General features: G+C 35.5%; 1 protein-coding gene and 1 long non-coding RNA gene across 2 annotated transcripts in view; one reads left to right on the forward strand and one right to left on the reverse strand.

Annotated features, from left to right (window-relative positions):
- The window catches only part of LOC145941354 (netrin-1), a 183,286-nt gene that overhangs the window by 30,179 nt on the left and 135,391 nt on the right, over positions 1-17,716 (reverse strand). The window contains exons 3-4 of the mRNA XM_083047472.1: positions 15,213-15,362; positions 13,862-13,960 (exon numbers count right to left, since the gene is read on the reverse strand). Of these exons, the coding sequence (XP_082903598.1) occupies positions 13,862-13,960; positions 15,213-15,362 (249 nt within the window). The remainder of the gene's footprint in view (positions 1-13,861; positions 13,961-15,212; positions 15,363-17,716) is intronic.
- The window catches only part of LOC145941355 (uncharacterized), a 177,861-nt gene that overhangs the window by 22,680 nt on the left and 137,465 nt on the right, over positions 1-17,716 (forward strand). The gene's annotated exons all lie outside the window — the stretch shown is intronic.

Raw genomic sequence — 17,716 nt, forward strand, 5'->3', positions numbered from 1 at the left:
AATCGCATTATTCATAATCTTCTTTTTTGAGACATTTCCTCGCAATTTTTCCATGCACAAACACTTCTTTCGTTTGGAATTTCTTTGATGTTTTAAGAAGATGCTAGAATGAAAAATCATTATTGAAATATATTTTAAGCTCATGAAATATTGTCTTTTTTGTGAGAAAAATACCGTGAAACTTTTAACAAACTTTCTAAAAACGGAATTCTATTGAATCCTATATGACGTTTTAAGATTAAAGCAGATTCAAAATTTTCAAGGCCGTGGTCTCCCCAGACGCGAATAATTTAATATTCGGGAAAAACTGCGCTCGCGCGTGACGATCGACAATAAGTTTCCAAAGTTCCTTCTTTATTCGCAAATCGTTTCTATAAAACTTCGAATATCGCGTTGGTAATTGAGGGTAAGGAAGCGTAAGACGTACAGGCTGCGCGCGGAGATTTTTTGAATAATATCAACTAGCTGATTCGCTCGACCGGAATAAAATGCCTCAGGCGGTTCTCCATTTTCATGTAGGTATACGCGCGCTACGAGCAATCTTCCCCTCTTTTCGCAGAGGATTTACATCGCGGCGAGCCGCGGGCGATGCGTATCACGACGCGTACCCGGTATGCGTAATTAGGTCGTGATTGGTCGCGATGCATAGAAGATTGTCTCGTATCCGTCGACGTGATTGTCGCTCGAAAGTTTTTCGCTTTTTACGGCCTGTCTTCAAGTTCCTCTTCACACTTATTGCTTGTCGCGATTAGAATTAAAGCCTAGCCTGCTGCTATGCACAGATGACGTGAGATTATCACGAGTGTCGGATGAGACTTTTATATACTGTTGAATGGTTTTACGAAATCTCTTTTAATCTCGCGACGAAATATGACATCCGATTATCCGTCTAAGATTTTTTTACCGAGAAGGTATTTATAATATATACAAGAAAATAATCTCTCTCTTTCTCTATATAATATAATAAATTATAATAAATTATAATAAATAAATTATATAAAATTATAAATAGTTAGGCTCGTATGTATTCAAGAATAAAATGGAAAGAAATTTTAGGCCAAATGGACGAGCTAAAATTCGGGTGTTAGAAAATGAAATTTGTATATGTATTATTTAATAGTAAATAATACATATACAAATTTAATTTTCTAACACCCGAAGCTTTTAGCTCGTCCATTTGGCCTAAAATTTCTTTCCATTTTATTAATTATATAATATAATAATAATAATATAATGTATTATATTATATTATAGACCACACACACTATTCTTCATATTATACAAGACGTGGATTAATAGAAAAAAATTAAAGATCTGTCGAACAAGTTTATAGCCAAAAGTAGTATCCTCGTCCTTCCTTCATTCAGCTGCTCCCATGAATCTCTTGCTCGTTAATCTAACGCTACATTTTATAGCTGCCGAAGGCAATTTCTCGAGCTCAAGGTAATTCCTCCGTTGAGTTTATCCGTTGTAAAGTTTCGCGGTTTCTTCCGCCTTATTTAAGGTATCGATAGTGCGATCGCGGTCGTTCCTCCACGGTCGTCGTTGCTTTTATCGTCGATGCCGCAACAACGAAACGCTCGTTCGGCTTTAACAGTCCGCGAAAAACAGATCGATCGCATACTCGTTCTCGACACGACGTGCACGTCCCGACGACGAATGGAAAAGTCATTTTCTACGAAAGTTATTTCCTTTCGTGTTAGCTAACAATATATGGTCATCATTGTATCATGCTGATATTATAAGAAATGCACGAAAGATGGACCATTCTATTGCGATCGACAAGATAACGGCGAAATTGCTAGACATGATTTTCCGATATCTTCAGCACGCGTTCTCTTCCCACATTTCATCTTTTGAATCATCAAAATGAGTGTCTGCCATTTATTAAGACGTGAGCTTTAAGTGATTGCGTTTTATGAGAGGAATAATTTAAAATTTTCTCTCTCCTTGAATTACAGAATTAAATTATAGAATCATCGCAATTAAATTTAATTTTTCTCATAAGGCAAAGTGTAATATATTAAAAAATGATAAAAAAATATAATATTATTATAATTATTAAATTATATATAAATATTATTATACGTTTTATTATATTATATTATCATGTATTATCATAGTACACAAAAATAGTAATTATAAAATATTCAGCTGCATATATCTAATAATTATTTTAATATTGATGTGATAATGTGTCATATTAATTATAAAAAAAATGACAATATTTGTTTAGAGACAATTATATTGAATATTATAGCATCTTATATAAAAAAGTTTTGATATGAGATCACCAAAGAATATCTCTCGATATCAGCAAGAAAAATGTCTTCTCGAGTGGCTCGTAAATTAAATCGAAACGAATACCCAAAATTTATTCCAACGATAAATTGCGATATTTCATCTCTAGATTGCATTACAAATTGCGCGGAAATAATATCTTTGTATAAACAAGTGCCCTATAAAAAATATTTAAAAATCTCTCTATCTCTTAATATATTTATATTCTTTGTGATTTGCCTCGTATGAAAAAACTTAATCGCAACTATACTTACAAGTATTTTTCAAGGTATAAATAATTTCGCGAAATTAATAAGTAAAATTTTCAAATTTTGAGAATCTAAAATATTTGAGATAAGTTATATACCTCACGTATAGGATATCAGTAGAAATGCGAAATCTATATTTTCAAGTTTCTCAGAGCAAGATTTATGTCACGTTTACACAGACGCGCGATAAGGTAATTTTATAGTGCAACTTTGCTCTCGTATATCTCGCGCGGGCGTTGCACAAGCAAGAAAATTGTGTAAAGTTTCGCGATTACACCAAATTAACCGACACATTCGAAGGAAAGTCGATAGTCTCGTTATCTTAAGAAAAAAAATACTTATTTCCGCACACTCTCTTTGCGCGCCGCGTCGAGGAGCCGGTGTTGCAACTAGCTCGTCGAGAATCTTATTGCACGCGCGTGCTATGTTTAGAAACGTGTAAATTACACGCAAGCCGTATTCGGCCGAATGATTTCGAGCTCTCCATAGTACTCGTACACGCCTGATATATCGCGCGCGATATCGCGCCGGGTGAGAGGAAAGCGCATCGCCGCTTTAAGGTGCATCCGCGATGGGAAAGGAAGAAAAACGTGGAAAGAGAACGAACCGATGTAGTGTGCAAACAGTGCTCGGGGTATGTTTCCCGAAACGGAAAGACCCTCGGTGGGCGTTTATCCGAGCGCATACGCACACGCACACGTTTACGCAACCGCCGAGGTGTATTTAAACGCGACGCCACGGCGTTAAAATCCTAAACTTGGCAAGACATAATGGTTTGACGCGATACTCCACATATTTTCAGCAGGCATATTAAAAAAAATCTATATATTAGTAGTTGCATCAGGACAGCAAGTCTACTATCCTGAATGTGTTTTATAAAAAAAATTTACAATTATTTATAATTATTTTCGTATTTATAAAATATATATATAGAATATATAGAACACTCCATTTTTACATATTAAATAAAATTGTATATATATTCAAATAATCTCTCTCGAAACAATGATTTATATAACTATTATAAAATATTATAATCATAGATTATTTTGTTAAGGAAGAAAGGAGAGAATAAAGCTCTAATAAAATGAGAACATTATTTAATATCAAATGAATATATGATCGCTATGTATTTATTAGCTGAATAACTAATAAATATATTTATTTATTTTATTCCAAATTATATTATTTAGAATTTATAGAATTTGTATTTATATTATTAAATCATACCTATACCGCACAAAAAAATTAAAATATTTGTTGAGCCAGATAAATAAAAGTGATTTCAATTTGCACATATCACATATTACCGTGCATTTCGAAATGGAATTATTACAAATATTTGTGTAGCTCGCGTGATAATACTGCAATAATAGACTATTATACAAGTTGTATATACGCTCAAGAGCACAAACATTATATGCAATATGTTTGGATAATATAATATTTTGTGAACCCCGAATAACCATATATGTTTAAATATCTCACATATCGGGCGCGTTTTAATAATGTATTACGTTCAAATTAGAAATTTAAAATAGCGATAAAGACTCATTCAAAAAACACATTAAGAGATAGAGAGAGAGAAAACTATAAATTATAAATTATTCAATATTATTACGAATATTTTTAAATTTTTATATCTTTACAATTATATCTACATCAGGACTTTTTAATAGATAATTTTTCTATATTCTGTATTTTTATTTAAATAGATTGTAGTTTTTTAAATAAATGTTACTTTAAAAGAGTTTTTATTATTTTTATAAATCTTGCATCTCTTATTTATCATATAAATTCAATCATTATGCGAATTTCTCTGAAAAAAATATAGAATGCTAAAAAATTATCTGTCGATGAGTCAAATAATTTGGGAGAAAATAGTTAAAAAAAATTCATATTCCTTCTTTGAATATCAAAATAAAATTTCTGTAAATATAAACAATTAAAGTTACAAAATGTATAAAAAATGGTTAAAGGATTAAGAGAGGATCGACTAAAGGATTGGACGAAGGATATAAACGAATATATAGACGTACAAGTTATCATGTATCAACTCGGCGTATCACTTCGCAGTGATCGAGGTTCATACTTCGGCAGTCATTACACGTCAAAGAAATTTACATTACAAGCAAAGTAGATGTGCGAAACTACTTTGTCCGCGGGGTTTAGCGGGGCGGCACTTTTCTCGCTTCTCTATACGATAACTCGCGGAAATAAACCGGATTGATTTCGCGGACGATCTTAATCGCCGTCATTACCATCCTATACCCGTAGTCCTTTATAGCGCTTACATCATTTTCTATCGGAGCATCGATGTTCGCGCCCGTCGACGGGTCATTCGATAAAGCTATATGCGAGAGAAAATGAAGTTTAAAGCCACACGAACACGCGAATACATACACACGTATGTACGTAAATGAGCACGCGTTAAACATACTCGGCGACGACTCTCCCTCTTCCTTTCTTTCCCTTTTCCTTTTTGAAGTCGTGTTTCCTACGTCCCTTAACACCCCTCCCGCCACCCTTCTCTTACTTTCTTCCCTCTGCACAGGGGTGGCCCGAAAGGAGGGTTTGCCCCGAGTTATTATTATTTTCCCGCAGATATATATTCGCGTGGACTCGCGGCTTTAATGGTTTGACATTTATTTCCTACCAGGGTCGGTTTTATCGTGATATGGATACGAAGCAGTCTCCTCAAAAATCATAGAAGAGAACTTCATTACGAAATAATTGTACATTACGCATAAAATATAAATGTTTATTACGCATTAAATTTAAACAAACACAATTCATTATGCGGCATCACTAAAAAATATATACGATTTAATAGTTTTCATAATGACAGCGTAAATGTTGGCCTTTGCAAAGTATGCATTTTGAGAGATATAAGAAAACAGAAAAGAATCGCAAACATAAAATTATCTACAGTTAACTGTGCGCGATACACACATACGCGATCGCCGAGGGCTTAATTTAATAACAGGTCTTGACGAAGATTAATTTAATAACAGACCAGATCTTCCCTTCAGATCCGCCAATGTATAATACCCAATATTACCAAATTAGGACACGTGTCATGAAATTCCATCTCTGATATTTGCTTCGAGGCGAAGATCTGCACTTGAGAGAAGCAGAAGAATGTAATTCCGAAGAATCAATTTTTCAAGAGACTTGTGTTTTTTCAGATTTTTATAGAAAACTCTTAAAATCAATTACGTAAATACGAGTGAAAATTTGATCAAATAGAACATTGTATGTAGAATAATACACAATCTTGATCTTTATTTAAATAGCCTTTAATTTAAGAAACGCGAATTGTTAAAAGTACAATGATTCTCGTAGCAAGAATTGTATTACAAATATTAGCGTGTAAAGAATCGTACGGGGCATCAATTCAACTTGCTTAATTCTGTAATTTTTAGAGTTCCTTTTTTTTATCGCAACACTTTCTCCTCCTGAACTTACTGCTTCTCAGGATTGCGGATCCGACTCTGCTTGGTATAACGGTACAAGCGGAGAAGGAAAACTCAGGGGGCACTCGAATGCATCGCGAGCGTGGCTTCTGTTAAGGGTGGAATCGCGCGCACGGGAGAATGCTCTTCGCGTCGACGGTGAAACGAGATTTTTCGGCTCCGCTTTTACCCGCGTACCTTCCTTTGTTCCCATGAATGCCAGTCGAGTGCTCGATGGCGGATCATAAATGTCGAGGCGAAGGAAAGGACCCTCGATTCAGGCAGATGATAAAATACAGTTCGAGATGCGATCGACTTTTCCTCGGTGCGTTCCCGATTGAGAGGGAGATCGAATGAAACTTCTTCGATAGAGCCCTATCGACTCCTACACTCTACTTACGTTTCGCGAATAAATAACATCACACAATACCATGAGATTATTATATTAATTCGTAATATCACTATATTTTGCTCATGTTAATTTGTATGGACGCAACTTGCATCACTTTACAATTATGATAAGATTATATCGAGCAAAAAGTTTAACGAATAATTTTGCAATATGTGCAAGAATACGATTAGCAGCAAGCTTGTCGCTTATCGATCATGTTTTGTGGAAAGTTATTCGTCATTGATAGCCGCTATTGTAAATGATGAAATATGTATGAACGTATTTATGATAATTCCGGCTGAATAATTTATTAGCATAATCGCTTCTTCGATATCATCGTCGGTTTGCAATTTGCATCACAGCGTCTTCTTGTCATGGCAGCGATTTTTGCACCGACCAGCTATTTATAATTGCATAGGAATACGTCAACGAATTAAAATCGGAGCCGCGATATAACGCCGATTGACATCGCGGGCCAAATAATTAAGTCCTGAATTTATCCGGCCGATGATCAAAGCACCGCGTGAAATGACATCTCGCACCTGTCCGTTGTAGAAGTAGAGTAAACCTTTCCGCGCACGTTTTTATGGTAATTTCGATTGAATAATTTATCAAGATAATCACTCTTTTATCCCTATCCCGCGCTCGTGATTTGCATCAACAAGTTGCGCGAGTTGTCGGCTCGTTTAAAACTCTATTGGATAAAGATATCTGCATTTGAAATAATAAATCAAACGTAACAAACTAGCCTTGTGAATGTAAATATACATAACAAACATAGAGAGGAGCTTTCAAATTGTTAAATGCTTTCGATAATTAAATGTTTCTTTTTATATTTTTTTTATATCTTTTTATATATTTAACTATTTTAATTATCTCGAGAAAATTTAATTTATATATCTGTGTGTGTGTGTGTGTGTGTGTGTGTGTGTGTCTGTGTCTGTGTTTATTGCTCTTTATATTGGATTTTACTCCAATATATCCAATATATCAATATAAATTTATTTTTATTAAAAAATTAATTAAGCAAGAATATCTATAAACGAAATTTTATTGTAAAACGTCATAATTAATTATACTTTGAAACTTTCGGAATTAGGAAAAATCTAGTTGTACGACAACATAAAATTATTCACAAGCAACGATAAGGTATTATATTCGAATTATTAAAAAAAATTATTAATTATTTGAAGATTAACACACAATCACACACACATCGCAAACTTTTAGCATAAAAAATATTATATTTTTGCGCAGTTTCTTAAAAATGGTTCACATTGATTAAGATAAAATCTTGGCTATAATCTTGGTCGATCCGTACCGCGGAACAACTTGTTATTCGGATCAGTCTCATAGTCGCCCATCGTCCATAAGTCTGCGGAATAGAAGCCACGACTCGCGCGCTTTTCGCGAGACTCCCGAGGCGCGCGATTCTCGCGTGGGTGCGACGCGTTGCGCTACGCGAGAATTACGGCCCGCGCCCGGTTGCATTAACATATAGATGCGATCCGTGACGCGGAATGCATACGCCGGATATGCGCGCTTACGTTACACGCGATATAATACACGCGGGATACATCCGAGAGAGGGTGGGTGGAGAAGCGCTTCCCGGGCGTTGAGAAACACAAGGGGGTACAAGGTAGCCGAGGGCTACCACACAGTTGTTCGCCGTAATTACCGCGCTGCTTATGAATAACGGCGAGGGCGGATACGTGAGAGAGAGTCGCGGATCCATCCTCCTCGCGGCGGCGGAAGATCCGGTAACGAGCTCCGACGAGTATCCGAGGACCCTGGCGATATCGTGCCCCCGATGTTCGCGGCGAACCCGCGTGATTTTACGCCACGTGGGCGGATCGCGTCAAGTGAATCTTCTCGGCGATGCGAGACTCGCCTTACATTGTAATAATATATGGACGTTAAGCCTAGAACACACTTATGGTTCGCCGGTTATTTCGGATTTTTCTCTTGATATTATACGAACATTTCTCAGACTATTTTTTAGGAGAAGTACAATATAGCGTTTTATTTCTCAAAAATAGAGCAAGCTTTTTATCCTGACTTCAGAAAATTATTTCTAAATCGCATTCATCTTGAATATCTATTATGAATTTGCGATTTGCTCAAATAATGTAAATATATCCATAAAGATAATACATTCTCGCAATATTTTGACGCGACGATATCACATTTGAGATTGGCTGTTCTTTGAAATATATAAACACGAAACATCGTCGACTGTATTTGAGATGCATCTCAAGTTATTCGTAATCAAAATATACGCGAATTCTCTTTGAATAATATTCGTTGATGATGTTTGTCGGCTTGTACTGTGCTTTAAAGTGCACTCTTGAATACACAACCGTACATATACATAATGTATAACCGTTGCAATGCTGTTTTCTACCAAGTGAGGATACCAAGTGAGAGCTTTACGGACAAGTTCTGATGTTTTCTGATATCCCCTTATCTCTCTTTTTATGCTCGCTGACTCGTCGAGTACGATAACATAATGCAAAGTCGTTATATCGCAATACAGACTCGCTGTTGATCAACTGCGCCAGAATTGCCAAGTTAAAGTGGCGGAAATTGAAAAATAAAGAGGTAAATCCTGCTCCTCCCCCTCGCTTCGCTTTACCGAGTGAAGTAACGAGGGTAGAGGCGCGCTAGAGTAGAACCGGTAATGAAGTCTGAAACCTGCACGCGACGAGCATAAAGTGTTACTTCGTCCTAATAAAATTTTGAAAATCAAGATCGACTTAATCTCGATCGCTCATTCCTTTAAGATAACTATATGTGCGTAAATCGAATACAGCATTTTTGACAGTCCGCCAACCAACAAAGATTTAATCTGAAATCGCCTCGTTACACGGCATATCACAGACGTGTCGCATGTTCTTTCAACTCTCGAGAATATACTCTATGAAGTCGAGCTTCATTTTATTCTCATCAGTAATTTAATTCGAGACTCCGTGATATCTTTCTTATTTTTTTTTTTAATGGAAATATATATGCGCGCTTGAAATTAATTAAAGAATGAAATGGTTCAAAGAATGTACGAGATAATCTGCTGTCAAATATTTGCGTATAAAATCTTTTCATTGGAACGATAATCGTTTTCTTAACGCGACGTTCCGTTATTTATCCTTGAGACATTCGATATACAAGATTTGCCGCGTTATCGAAGCGAGAGGGACCGGGATCGCGATTCCTTCCGCGGATGAAAGAGGACGATAGGCTGCGAGAGGAGCATTTCCAGGAGGCCTATTACGACGGATAATTTACGCGGGCCATACCCATGGCAGTTTCCCCGCAAGAATTTACGGCGACAGCGCCGCTCGGCGCGACACTCACCAGGTGTAAATTCGATTACGATACTATACTCTCCTTCTCGCGCGTCAATATTTCACTCCGTCGCGAACGGAGTAGGTGGTACGGTCTCGCTATGTAATCTACGCGCGCGAATTATGCGCGTCGCGTAGGCGGCGAAATTTCTCTATGCGTCTCGTAAAGAAGCACGAACGCGACCGTCGCGAAAAACGCGGGCAAGCGCAGTTGAACTCGATAATTTTACCCCGATATGTAAATTAGTTAGTTCGCGAAAGTTTCGACTGTATAGAATGTCTCAGTCTTAGCGACAAGTGAGCACACATACACACACATCATCACACTCGAAACCTTATTAATTTATAAATTATAAAGTGCTGAAAATGAAGAATTTCTCACGGATTATAAATTAGTTAATTTTTTTCAAAATTGTTTTTTAATTTAATCTTAGTACTTAAGATAGAACAAAATTTTCTTCTTATACATTTTCAATTATACATGTGTAATTTTTAATCCAAAGATTGTTGGGAAAAATTGAAAATCTATAGAAATTATTATTTTCACAGTAATTGCGATGTCTAATAATTAATGCTGCAGATCCGCGAGGCTAATCTGTTTTCAGATGCGAGCTCGATCGCGATATTCCGATATATTCTTAAGCGCGTCGATACTTCACTCATGTTCGAAATGTAGAGAACGTCGAGACGTAATCTATACTCTGCATATGGAGCACGAGTGTGGGTAGAAAATGCATGCATTCGATGCAATGAGAGAAGAACTCGAGAGAAACGACAATTACGAGTGCCTCTTTCGCTTTACATACGTCAGTTTTTCGCCTGAAAAAAATTCCTCGATCTGTCGTAAACGCGAGACGCATTGTCAATGTGGTTTCATAAATTAAAAATCAGCATCTTATTTATATCTTTATAACAATATCGCATGTATTGTCGAGTGAAAACCTGATTTTCGTCATGACACATGTGATATATGATCGATATTCGCGGCACTCATACGATATTCGGATGAATAATTTTAGAATAGCTAATTTCAGAAAATTCATTACATAATATTATAATATATATGAACAATTTCTTATATTTTAGTCAGTCTATATTGGATATGTTATTTCAAATTCTACATTTTTACCCGAAAGCTGTAATCAGTGATATAAGAAACCAATTTGCATGCAAATTGAACCAGTTTTAAGCGGAGAAAGAAACCAATTTTCTACATAAGATCGATATTACAATGTCTTCAAGATAGTATCCCTGTCAGGGCAACACTAAATTAGGAAATTAAGTTTTCTCGTTAAAGCTTCACGACAGTAATAACTACATATATAATGCATTGGCGGCATTTAGCACTTCTCCCCCCCCCCCCCCAAATATTTAGACTTTACAGTATTTTATGTGCATCAATATTAATGAATTTTAATGTCAAGTTTATACTTTGCAGATTTTATATGATTTTTATATCTAATTAAATATCGCGAGCGAGTCTATCACGATGCATCGATGTCTCAGGAAAAAAATTCACTTACGCGACTACGCGATGAAAATCGCCGTGAAAATCGCACGTCGTATATATGCGAATGAAAATGCGGAGTAAACGGGCGAACCGCAAGCGAGGGTAGTTTTAATCAAGCCATTAGGGGTGGCTGAGAGGCTGCGACCGAGCGACTAGACGTACCGACCCTTCTTCTCCCGCTCGCTCACCGGCTCTCTGTGTCTGTTCTGTCTGCTGCTAAATTAATATAGCACGCGCATTCCGTTTTATTACACAGCGACGAAGCTCGTATCCATATCGACTTCCTTCCAACCTGACTTCCGTTAAATTTGCGGAAATAATACCTCTTATTGTGCGTCTAAACTATGTACAAGAATATATGACAATATTTTGTTTTTCGCGAATTTGAGGATCTATCTCTTAAGCAATAAATCATGCAAGTTTAACTGCTGCATTATTGCAAATTCACATTTTTACGTATTAATATATGTGATATATGTGTATAAGTACACAATGAGATGTAAAGAGAATTTGAAAAAAAGCAAAGAATTAATTTATTTTATAAATAGGTTATTTATTTTAACGATTATTTATTTTATAAATAATAAATAATAAATAATAAATTAACAGAAAGCAAACGATTAAATTATTTTATAAATATGATTATTTTAACGATTATTTATTTTAAAAATAACAAATAAATTAAAAATTGCTTAAAAATTATAAGTTATTCATCTGGTTGCTCCGCCGTTGCCCGATACTTCCCTGAGTCTTCTCTCTTGTTTGTCTTTTGCTGCTCCTTCATGAATGACACTCACTCGCGAGAACATGGTTAATTACTATCGCGCGCGTGCACTAATTATCAGAATACGACGATCGCGACACTTTATAGAGCACTCCCGGCATTAATCGCATACCACATACGCTTTATTTTACGTGACGAGAAACGCGTTACACAAAGTTACGATCCGCTCAACGCTGAAAAATTACACGGCCGAATTCGCGCATGCTCTATTTCTATATATCATATATAATATATTATCTATATAATATTACATGTATGCATTTTGCGGCAATTGATAATCGTTAATAAAATTGAAGAGAATGATCGCGTGTGATATCTCCTAATACTTGTCGCGATCGTACTTTTCTTTATCGCGATCATTTTGTTGTCAGTAGTGAGATTCGAGCACGATTTGCATGATTTATTAAGACGCGATGTCTTAATTAAGCGTACATAAAATACATATATTAATCCTAAAGATAACATTGCATGAATTTGGCGACACAATTTCTCAACGCTGAATATCGTAATTCCGTGTAATGTGATTTTCGCGTTTTTCGTCATTAATGTCAATATAATGTAATATAATGGAAGTACTGTACAAAGTGCCGCATCATATTTTAAAGATTAGCACGTTATCGTTATTAAGCATGTTTTTGCGAATGAGTGCCATGAAGGAGCAGCATAGAACAAAAAGAGGAGGAGGCCTGAGAAAGCACATCGGCGAATTCTCTTAATTACGCGCAGATATCGTACAAGGTGAATTCCTTTTCTTTGTATTTATCTTGAGAAAATTATATCAATAATTTTAAAATATTTGTCGACATATCACACATGTTTTTCTTTATAATATGAGATAATCTATTATCTCAATATAAAATTTTTCTTGAATATTTCGATAATGTTATCTTCTATACAATAAAAAGGCCTTGCAATACTGTGAAATTACTTGAAAGATCATTATGCGTTCGTACTCATCTCACACTTATAAGCGTTAAGTGTATGCAGCTATTTGACTCTCGTCTCGTGTTCATATTGAACCTCCGTACAAGACAAATGTAACTTAGAATCGGACGGGTACATTTAGTGCTGAATACGTGACATCAGAATACCGACCTATGCTAACATTGCTTGTCTCTCGAAGCTCAAGATGTTGTTCTTCTCTTCTCTTCCTCTCTCTTTTTTCCCTCATTAATTCATTCTATCTCCTTACGTTCCATTCGCCAGCGATTTTTATGTCTCCCAGTATGTCACCAGCGGAGACTTCGACGCGGCGTCGTAACATAACGCTCGGAATGTCAAGTAGTTCGGTCGAAGGATAGTTAGCGCAAACGAACGAGATATTGTCATGCATTAAAAGTGCATATACATATGTTGAACGAATAAGCAACGAACAATTGTTGTGATTAAAGTTGGGAAGATTCGCGCGTAAACATTAGAATTTTTGACACATTTTAATACTATGCACTCTTTTTGAAAGAAAATTATCTTTTTTACTCAGAAATCATATTTTATAAAAAATTGTTTCGAAAAATTTCTTCCGCGAGAAAGAATATTTTTCCTACAAAATTCTACACATGCAATCTCTTTCTAGTTAAATTTAATTAATACCTATTAAAATAAAAAAATATGGTGCCCTTTTACGCAATCAGATTTGATTGAACTCGTAGACGATGTACAATGAACATCTAATCTAGCCTAATCTAGTCAAATGCGAATGTCAATAAGCGAGCGGAAACGAAGTAAACAATGAACACGAATACGAACGTCTGAAGATTCGCGTTCGCTGCTCGCTTCGTTGTTCATTTGCTCAGTGTATACGCATCTTTAAATTTACTTTGCACTTACTTACCAGTTCGTCCGTCGTATCCGCGCTCGTCGTCGTCGTCGTCCTCGTGTTCGTTACTTTCCTCTCCGGCCGTGCCCTGCGTCTGCACGACCCTGGGTATTTCTGTAAGAATACGAGATAAATGAAGGATATGCGAGAGTCTGGATAAAAGGTTGAGTTAATTTCGCGCTTTAATCGATAATTATTTCTTCCGTAAAAAAATTGTGCAAAAAAAAAAAAATATCTTTTTTTGATCCCTTGATTCTCTCGAGAAGATAAAATTAAAGCAAGCCAACAAAAAAATTGATAATAAGTCACAAAATGTCATAATAAGAATATCATCTTTCTAGCTTTTTCTACCGCATATCTATTTAAAAAGAAAAATGTATGTATCCGTCATTTTATATTTATTATTTTAATTCACGGCAATTGTAATTTTTGTATCATGAAATCTGAGAGAACCGATCGAAAGCGCGATGTCTTTTCTTTTCGCACATCCTTAAACTTTTCTTTGTATCACATTTATCGTCACATTAATCCTTTATGTGTGAAAAAATTTGCAAAGCCGCGATACACAAAGGCGGGCAACAATGCAATCTTTCGTAACATAAACCCTCATTCCTGATTAAAACTCGAATCGAAACTATAAAATCGTCCGTGACGAAGGGTGGGCCATGGTCCGGTGCTCTCGCACATACGTTTTCGCAAATTTCGCCTAATTGGACAAGAGCGAGGAGATCGTCGCGTGTTCCTCGCATTCGATCGATCGATCACTCAAGGATGTAGTCGAACGGCTTCGGTGTATTTTTTTCGCCACCCTGGTAGCAGGCCGAAAAGATCAATCGCGAACTTTTTCCGTTCTTTTTCTGACCAAACAACTTTTTGCGCCTTTTAGAATCGCGATGTATACACGAATATATCGATAATAACGAGATATGTTGAATTGACAGAGAAATCTGTAATCTTTTTTTCATTCTATTTTCGAATTCTTTCGTATTAATTCATCAGTTTTTGGACGCTTAGTATTATTTTTGAAAAAATTGTAAGAGAATTCAGAAACCTATTTTGGAGAGGTAATAAGAAATCTGCTTTCACATCTAAAACGTTCTCTTTAAATAATTTCTCAAAATTCATCTAAATTTATCGCATATCCTCATCTCTTGCCACGAGATACAGAATTTCTTGTATTCTCTATTTCTAAGTATCATCTTTCTCGTTGTGTCGACGACTTCTTGGCAATTCGCATAAAACGAGCTTGCGTGGCCCGAGGGGGGCAACGCGAGCGCCGGCGGAAACGAAATCGAAATAAAAGATAAATGCGGCAATGAAACCCGGGTATCAAGCATGGTGAATGCGCGCGTAGGCGTGTACTTACTGATGCAAGGCGCAATATGCGATCTGCTCTGCTGGTAGCCCCTGGCGCATCTGTTGCAAGTAATACCGGTTACACCGTCTTTACAAGGACACTGGCCGCTGCTCTGGTTACAGGTCTTTCCAGAAGCTCCGATCGGGTGACAGTCACATGCTACAACAAGATAAACAAGCTAGTTAGCGGAGTGTAAATTTATTAAAATGCATTTTCGAGAAAAAATTGAGAGTAAATGTAAAAAAACTATATTCTTTGATTCTATTTTTTTATTTTATTATATATTATTCTTTTATATATATATACATTCATTATTCTCTAGTAATATATTATTCACACTTCTTCGTAGCTTAGTTTTTATTATATGATTAGAAAGAATATATAGTGATACGTTATATAAGGTCACTCAATAGAATGATTAATTATTATCGAAAATTTTATCAAAGCGGAGTCGGAACCGAGCAGAAAGAGAGCTTTAATCAGATTGACTGTCAGATCCATTCGTGTCAATTCGCCCGCATTAGCACCTAGTGTTCGAGTTTACTGTCGACTACATATCTCGTTATATTATCCTTCTAGATACGCTTGTTCTATTAAGAAACGACACAGATAAGTGACCCGGAAAATGATGGAGGTAGTCAAACAGGCGTAACGATTCGCTACCTGAAATTAAGATAAAGCGCAGATCGGATTTACATGACGCTTATAAAATGGCCTTGATAATTGACAGCGCACACGTAAACGAAAGATCTTAAGCGGGATAAAAGCGATTTATTCCCATGGATAAGATGCGAGAAGTATATGTTGAAAACACGCGTAATTATTGGTAAATTAAAAAATAAACGAGATTTTCGAGTGTAATTATAGAAATTTAGTAAAATATCGAGAAATGCATAAACGCAAAAGATGCGCCAAATATATATTAGTTAATAAAATTATATATATATAATTAGGCATGTATTCTATTCTTATCAAATTAGATTTAAATAATAGATTTTTAAACATTAATTTGAAATAAATTTTTTAATAACAAAAATGTTGAAAAACTATAATAAAGTTTGAATTGAATATTATATGAATAGCTAAAAATGAAATATATTTTACGAACTAAATTTCAAAAACGCAAATAATAAAAAAAATCTTATCTTTCTATGTAATTTTATATTTAATTTAATTTAATTAATTTTATAGAAGTCTTTTAATTCGAGATTTTTTTATATAAAAATGTCGCAATGTTAAAAAAATTGCATAAAATAATGCGTTAACATTTCTGTAAGGGAAACAAAATCGTCAAAGAGTCTGTTTTACATTGAAAATTAATTTGATCGAAGTGGAACATTCTGCACACATAATGTGTTGTATATCGTATACAATAAAGGGGGTCTTTGCATCGAAAATGAATGCATTCCAGCCTTTTATCCTAATTTTATGCAGCTTAATCTTGCGTAAGGGACGCGTACGCGAGGCATTAAAGGGCCCCTCGCGACTGCCTTACAGAGGGGGTCCTCGTAGCTCATTCCGAGAGATTTATGAAATCAATCAGGCGCGTCTCGACGAATGAATCGCCATCAAGGCATGCCTTAGAGAAAGCTTAAATCTCCCTTGAGAATTCGTTGATGAGAAAGATTGGGAGAAAATGAAGAGAAGAGAACTAATAATAAATAAACTCGCACGACTACATGTTTTTAGTTTACATCAGACATTTTCCGTAGTAATATGAATAAACAACATTTATCTCGTACGTTCTCTTCGAATAATCACTTTTTTTGATAAATGAACTGTCAATTTCTTTTTCCATTTATATTAAACGCTTATCAAAAATTGAAGAGACAATGCTGAAAGTGTTAGTTATTATATACTTTAGTCATAGCAGATAATATCCAGAAAATTGCAGAACAAAGGGGAAGTAATAAATAAAATTGATTTACTATTACTCTTTGACGGTAACAGGTGTTGCATGAATATTGCAGTAATGACAGCTTCTCAATCTCCATATATATTTTTTATGCGTCAATCATCATAAAACGCAAATAAATCGTGAGGCTGGAAAACAACATAGAATCACGGCGCAAGTTATCATAATTATGCAAACATTAACATTCTGTCTCTCGAGGCTCGCGCGTCGCCGGTCACAATTTACTACCAATGATCGCAACAAAATTGCGCTCATCGTAAAATAATAACTCGACTGATTTACGATAGCCGTGTGTAATCAGTTGTACCATGTGTATCCCTATCATAAATTGCGCCGCGTTGATAATACAGGGCAATGAAAAACTTATGTCGCGCATAAAGGGCCGAAATTAGAAGCACGTAAAAATAAATCTTGCCATTTAACGATGTATCATATAACGATTAAAAAAAAAATATTTTGGTGAGATCAACAAATATGTCAGAACTTCTGTAGAAAATGTCTTATTGTTAGAGCTCTCCTCTAACGAAATAATAATTTTATTGAAATGATACAAATCTTGTAGAGCATTATATATCTATTTTATTTTTGAGATAGTCGA

The sequence above is a fragment of the Prenolepis imparis genome, unplaced genomic scaffold, assembly GCF_030444845.1.
Source record: "Prenolepis imparis isolate NDT839.2.m4 unplaced genomic scaffold, iyPreImpa1.0 SCAF_10, whole genome shotgun sequence".
Classification (NCBI taxonomy): domain Eukaryota; kingdom Metazoa; phylum Arthropoda; class Insecta; order Hymenoptera; family Formicidae; genus Prenolepis; species Prenolepis imparis.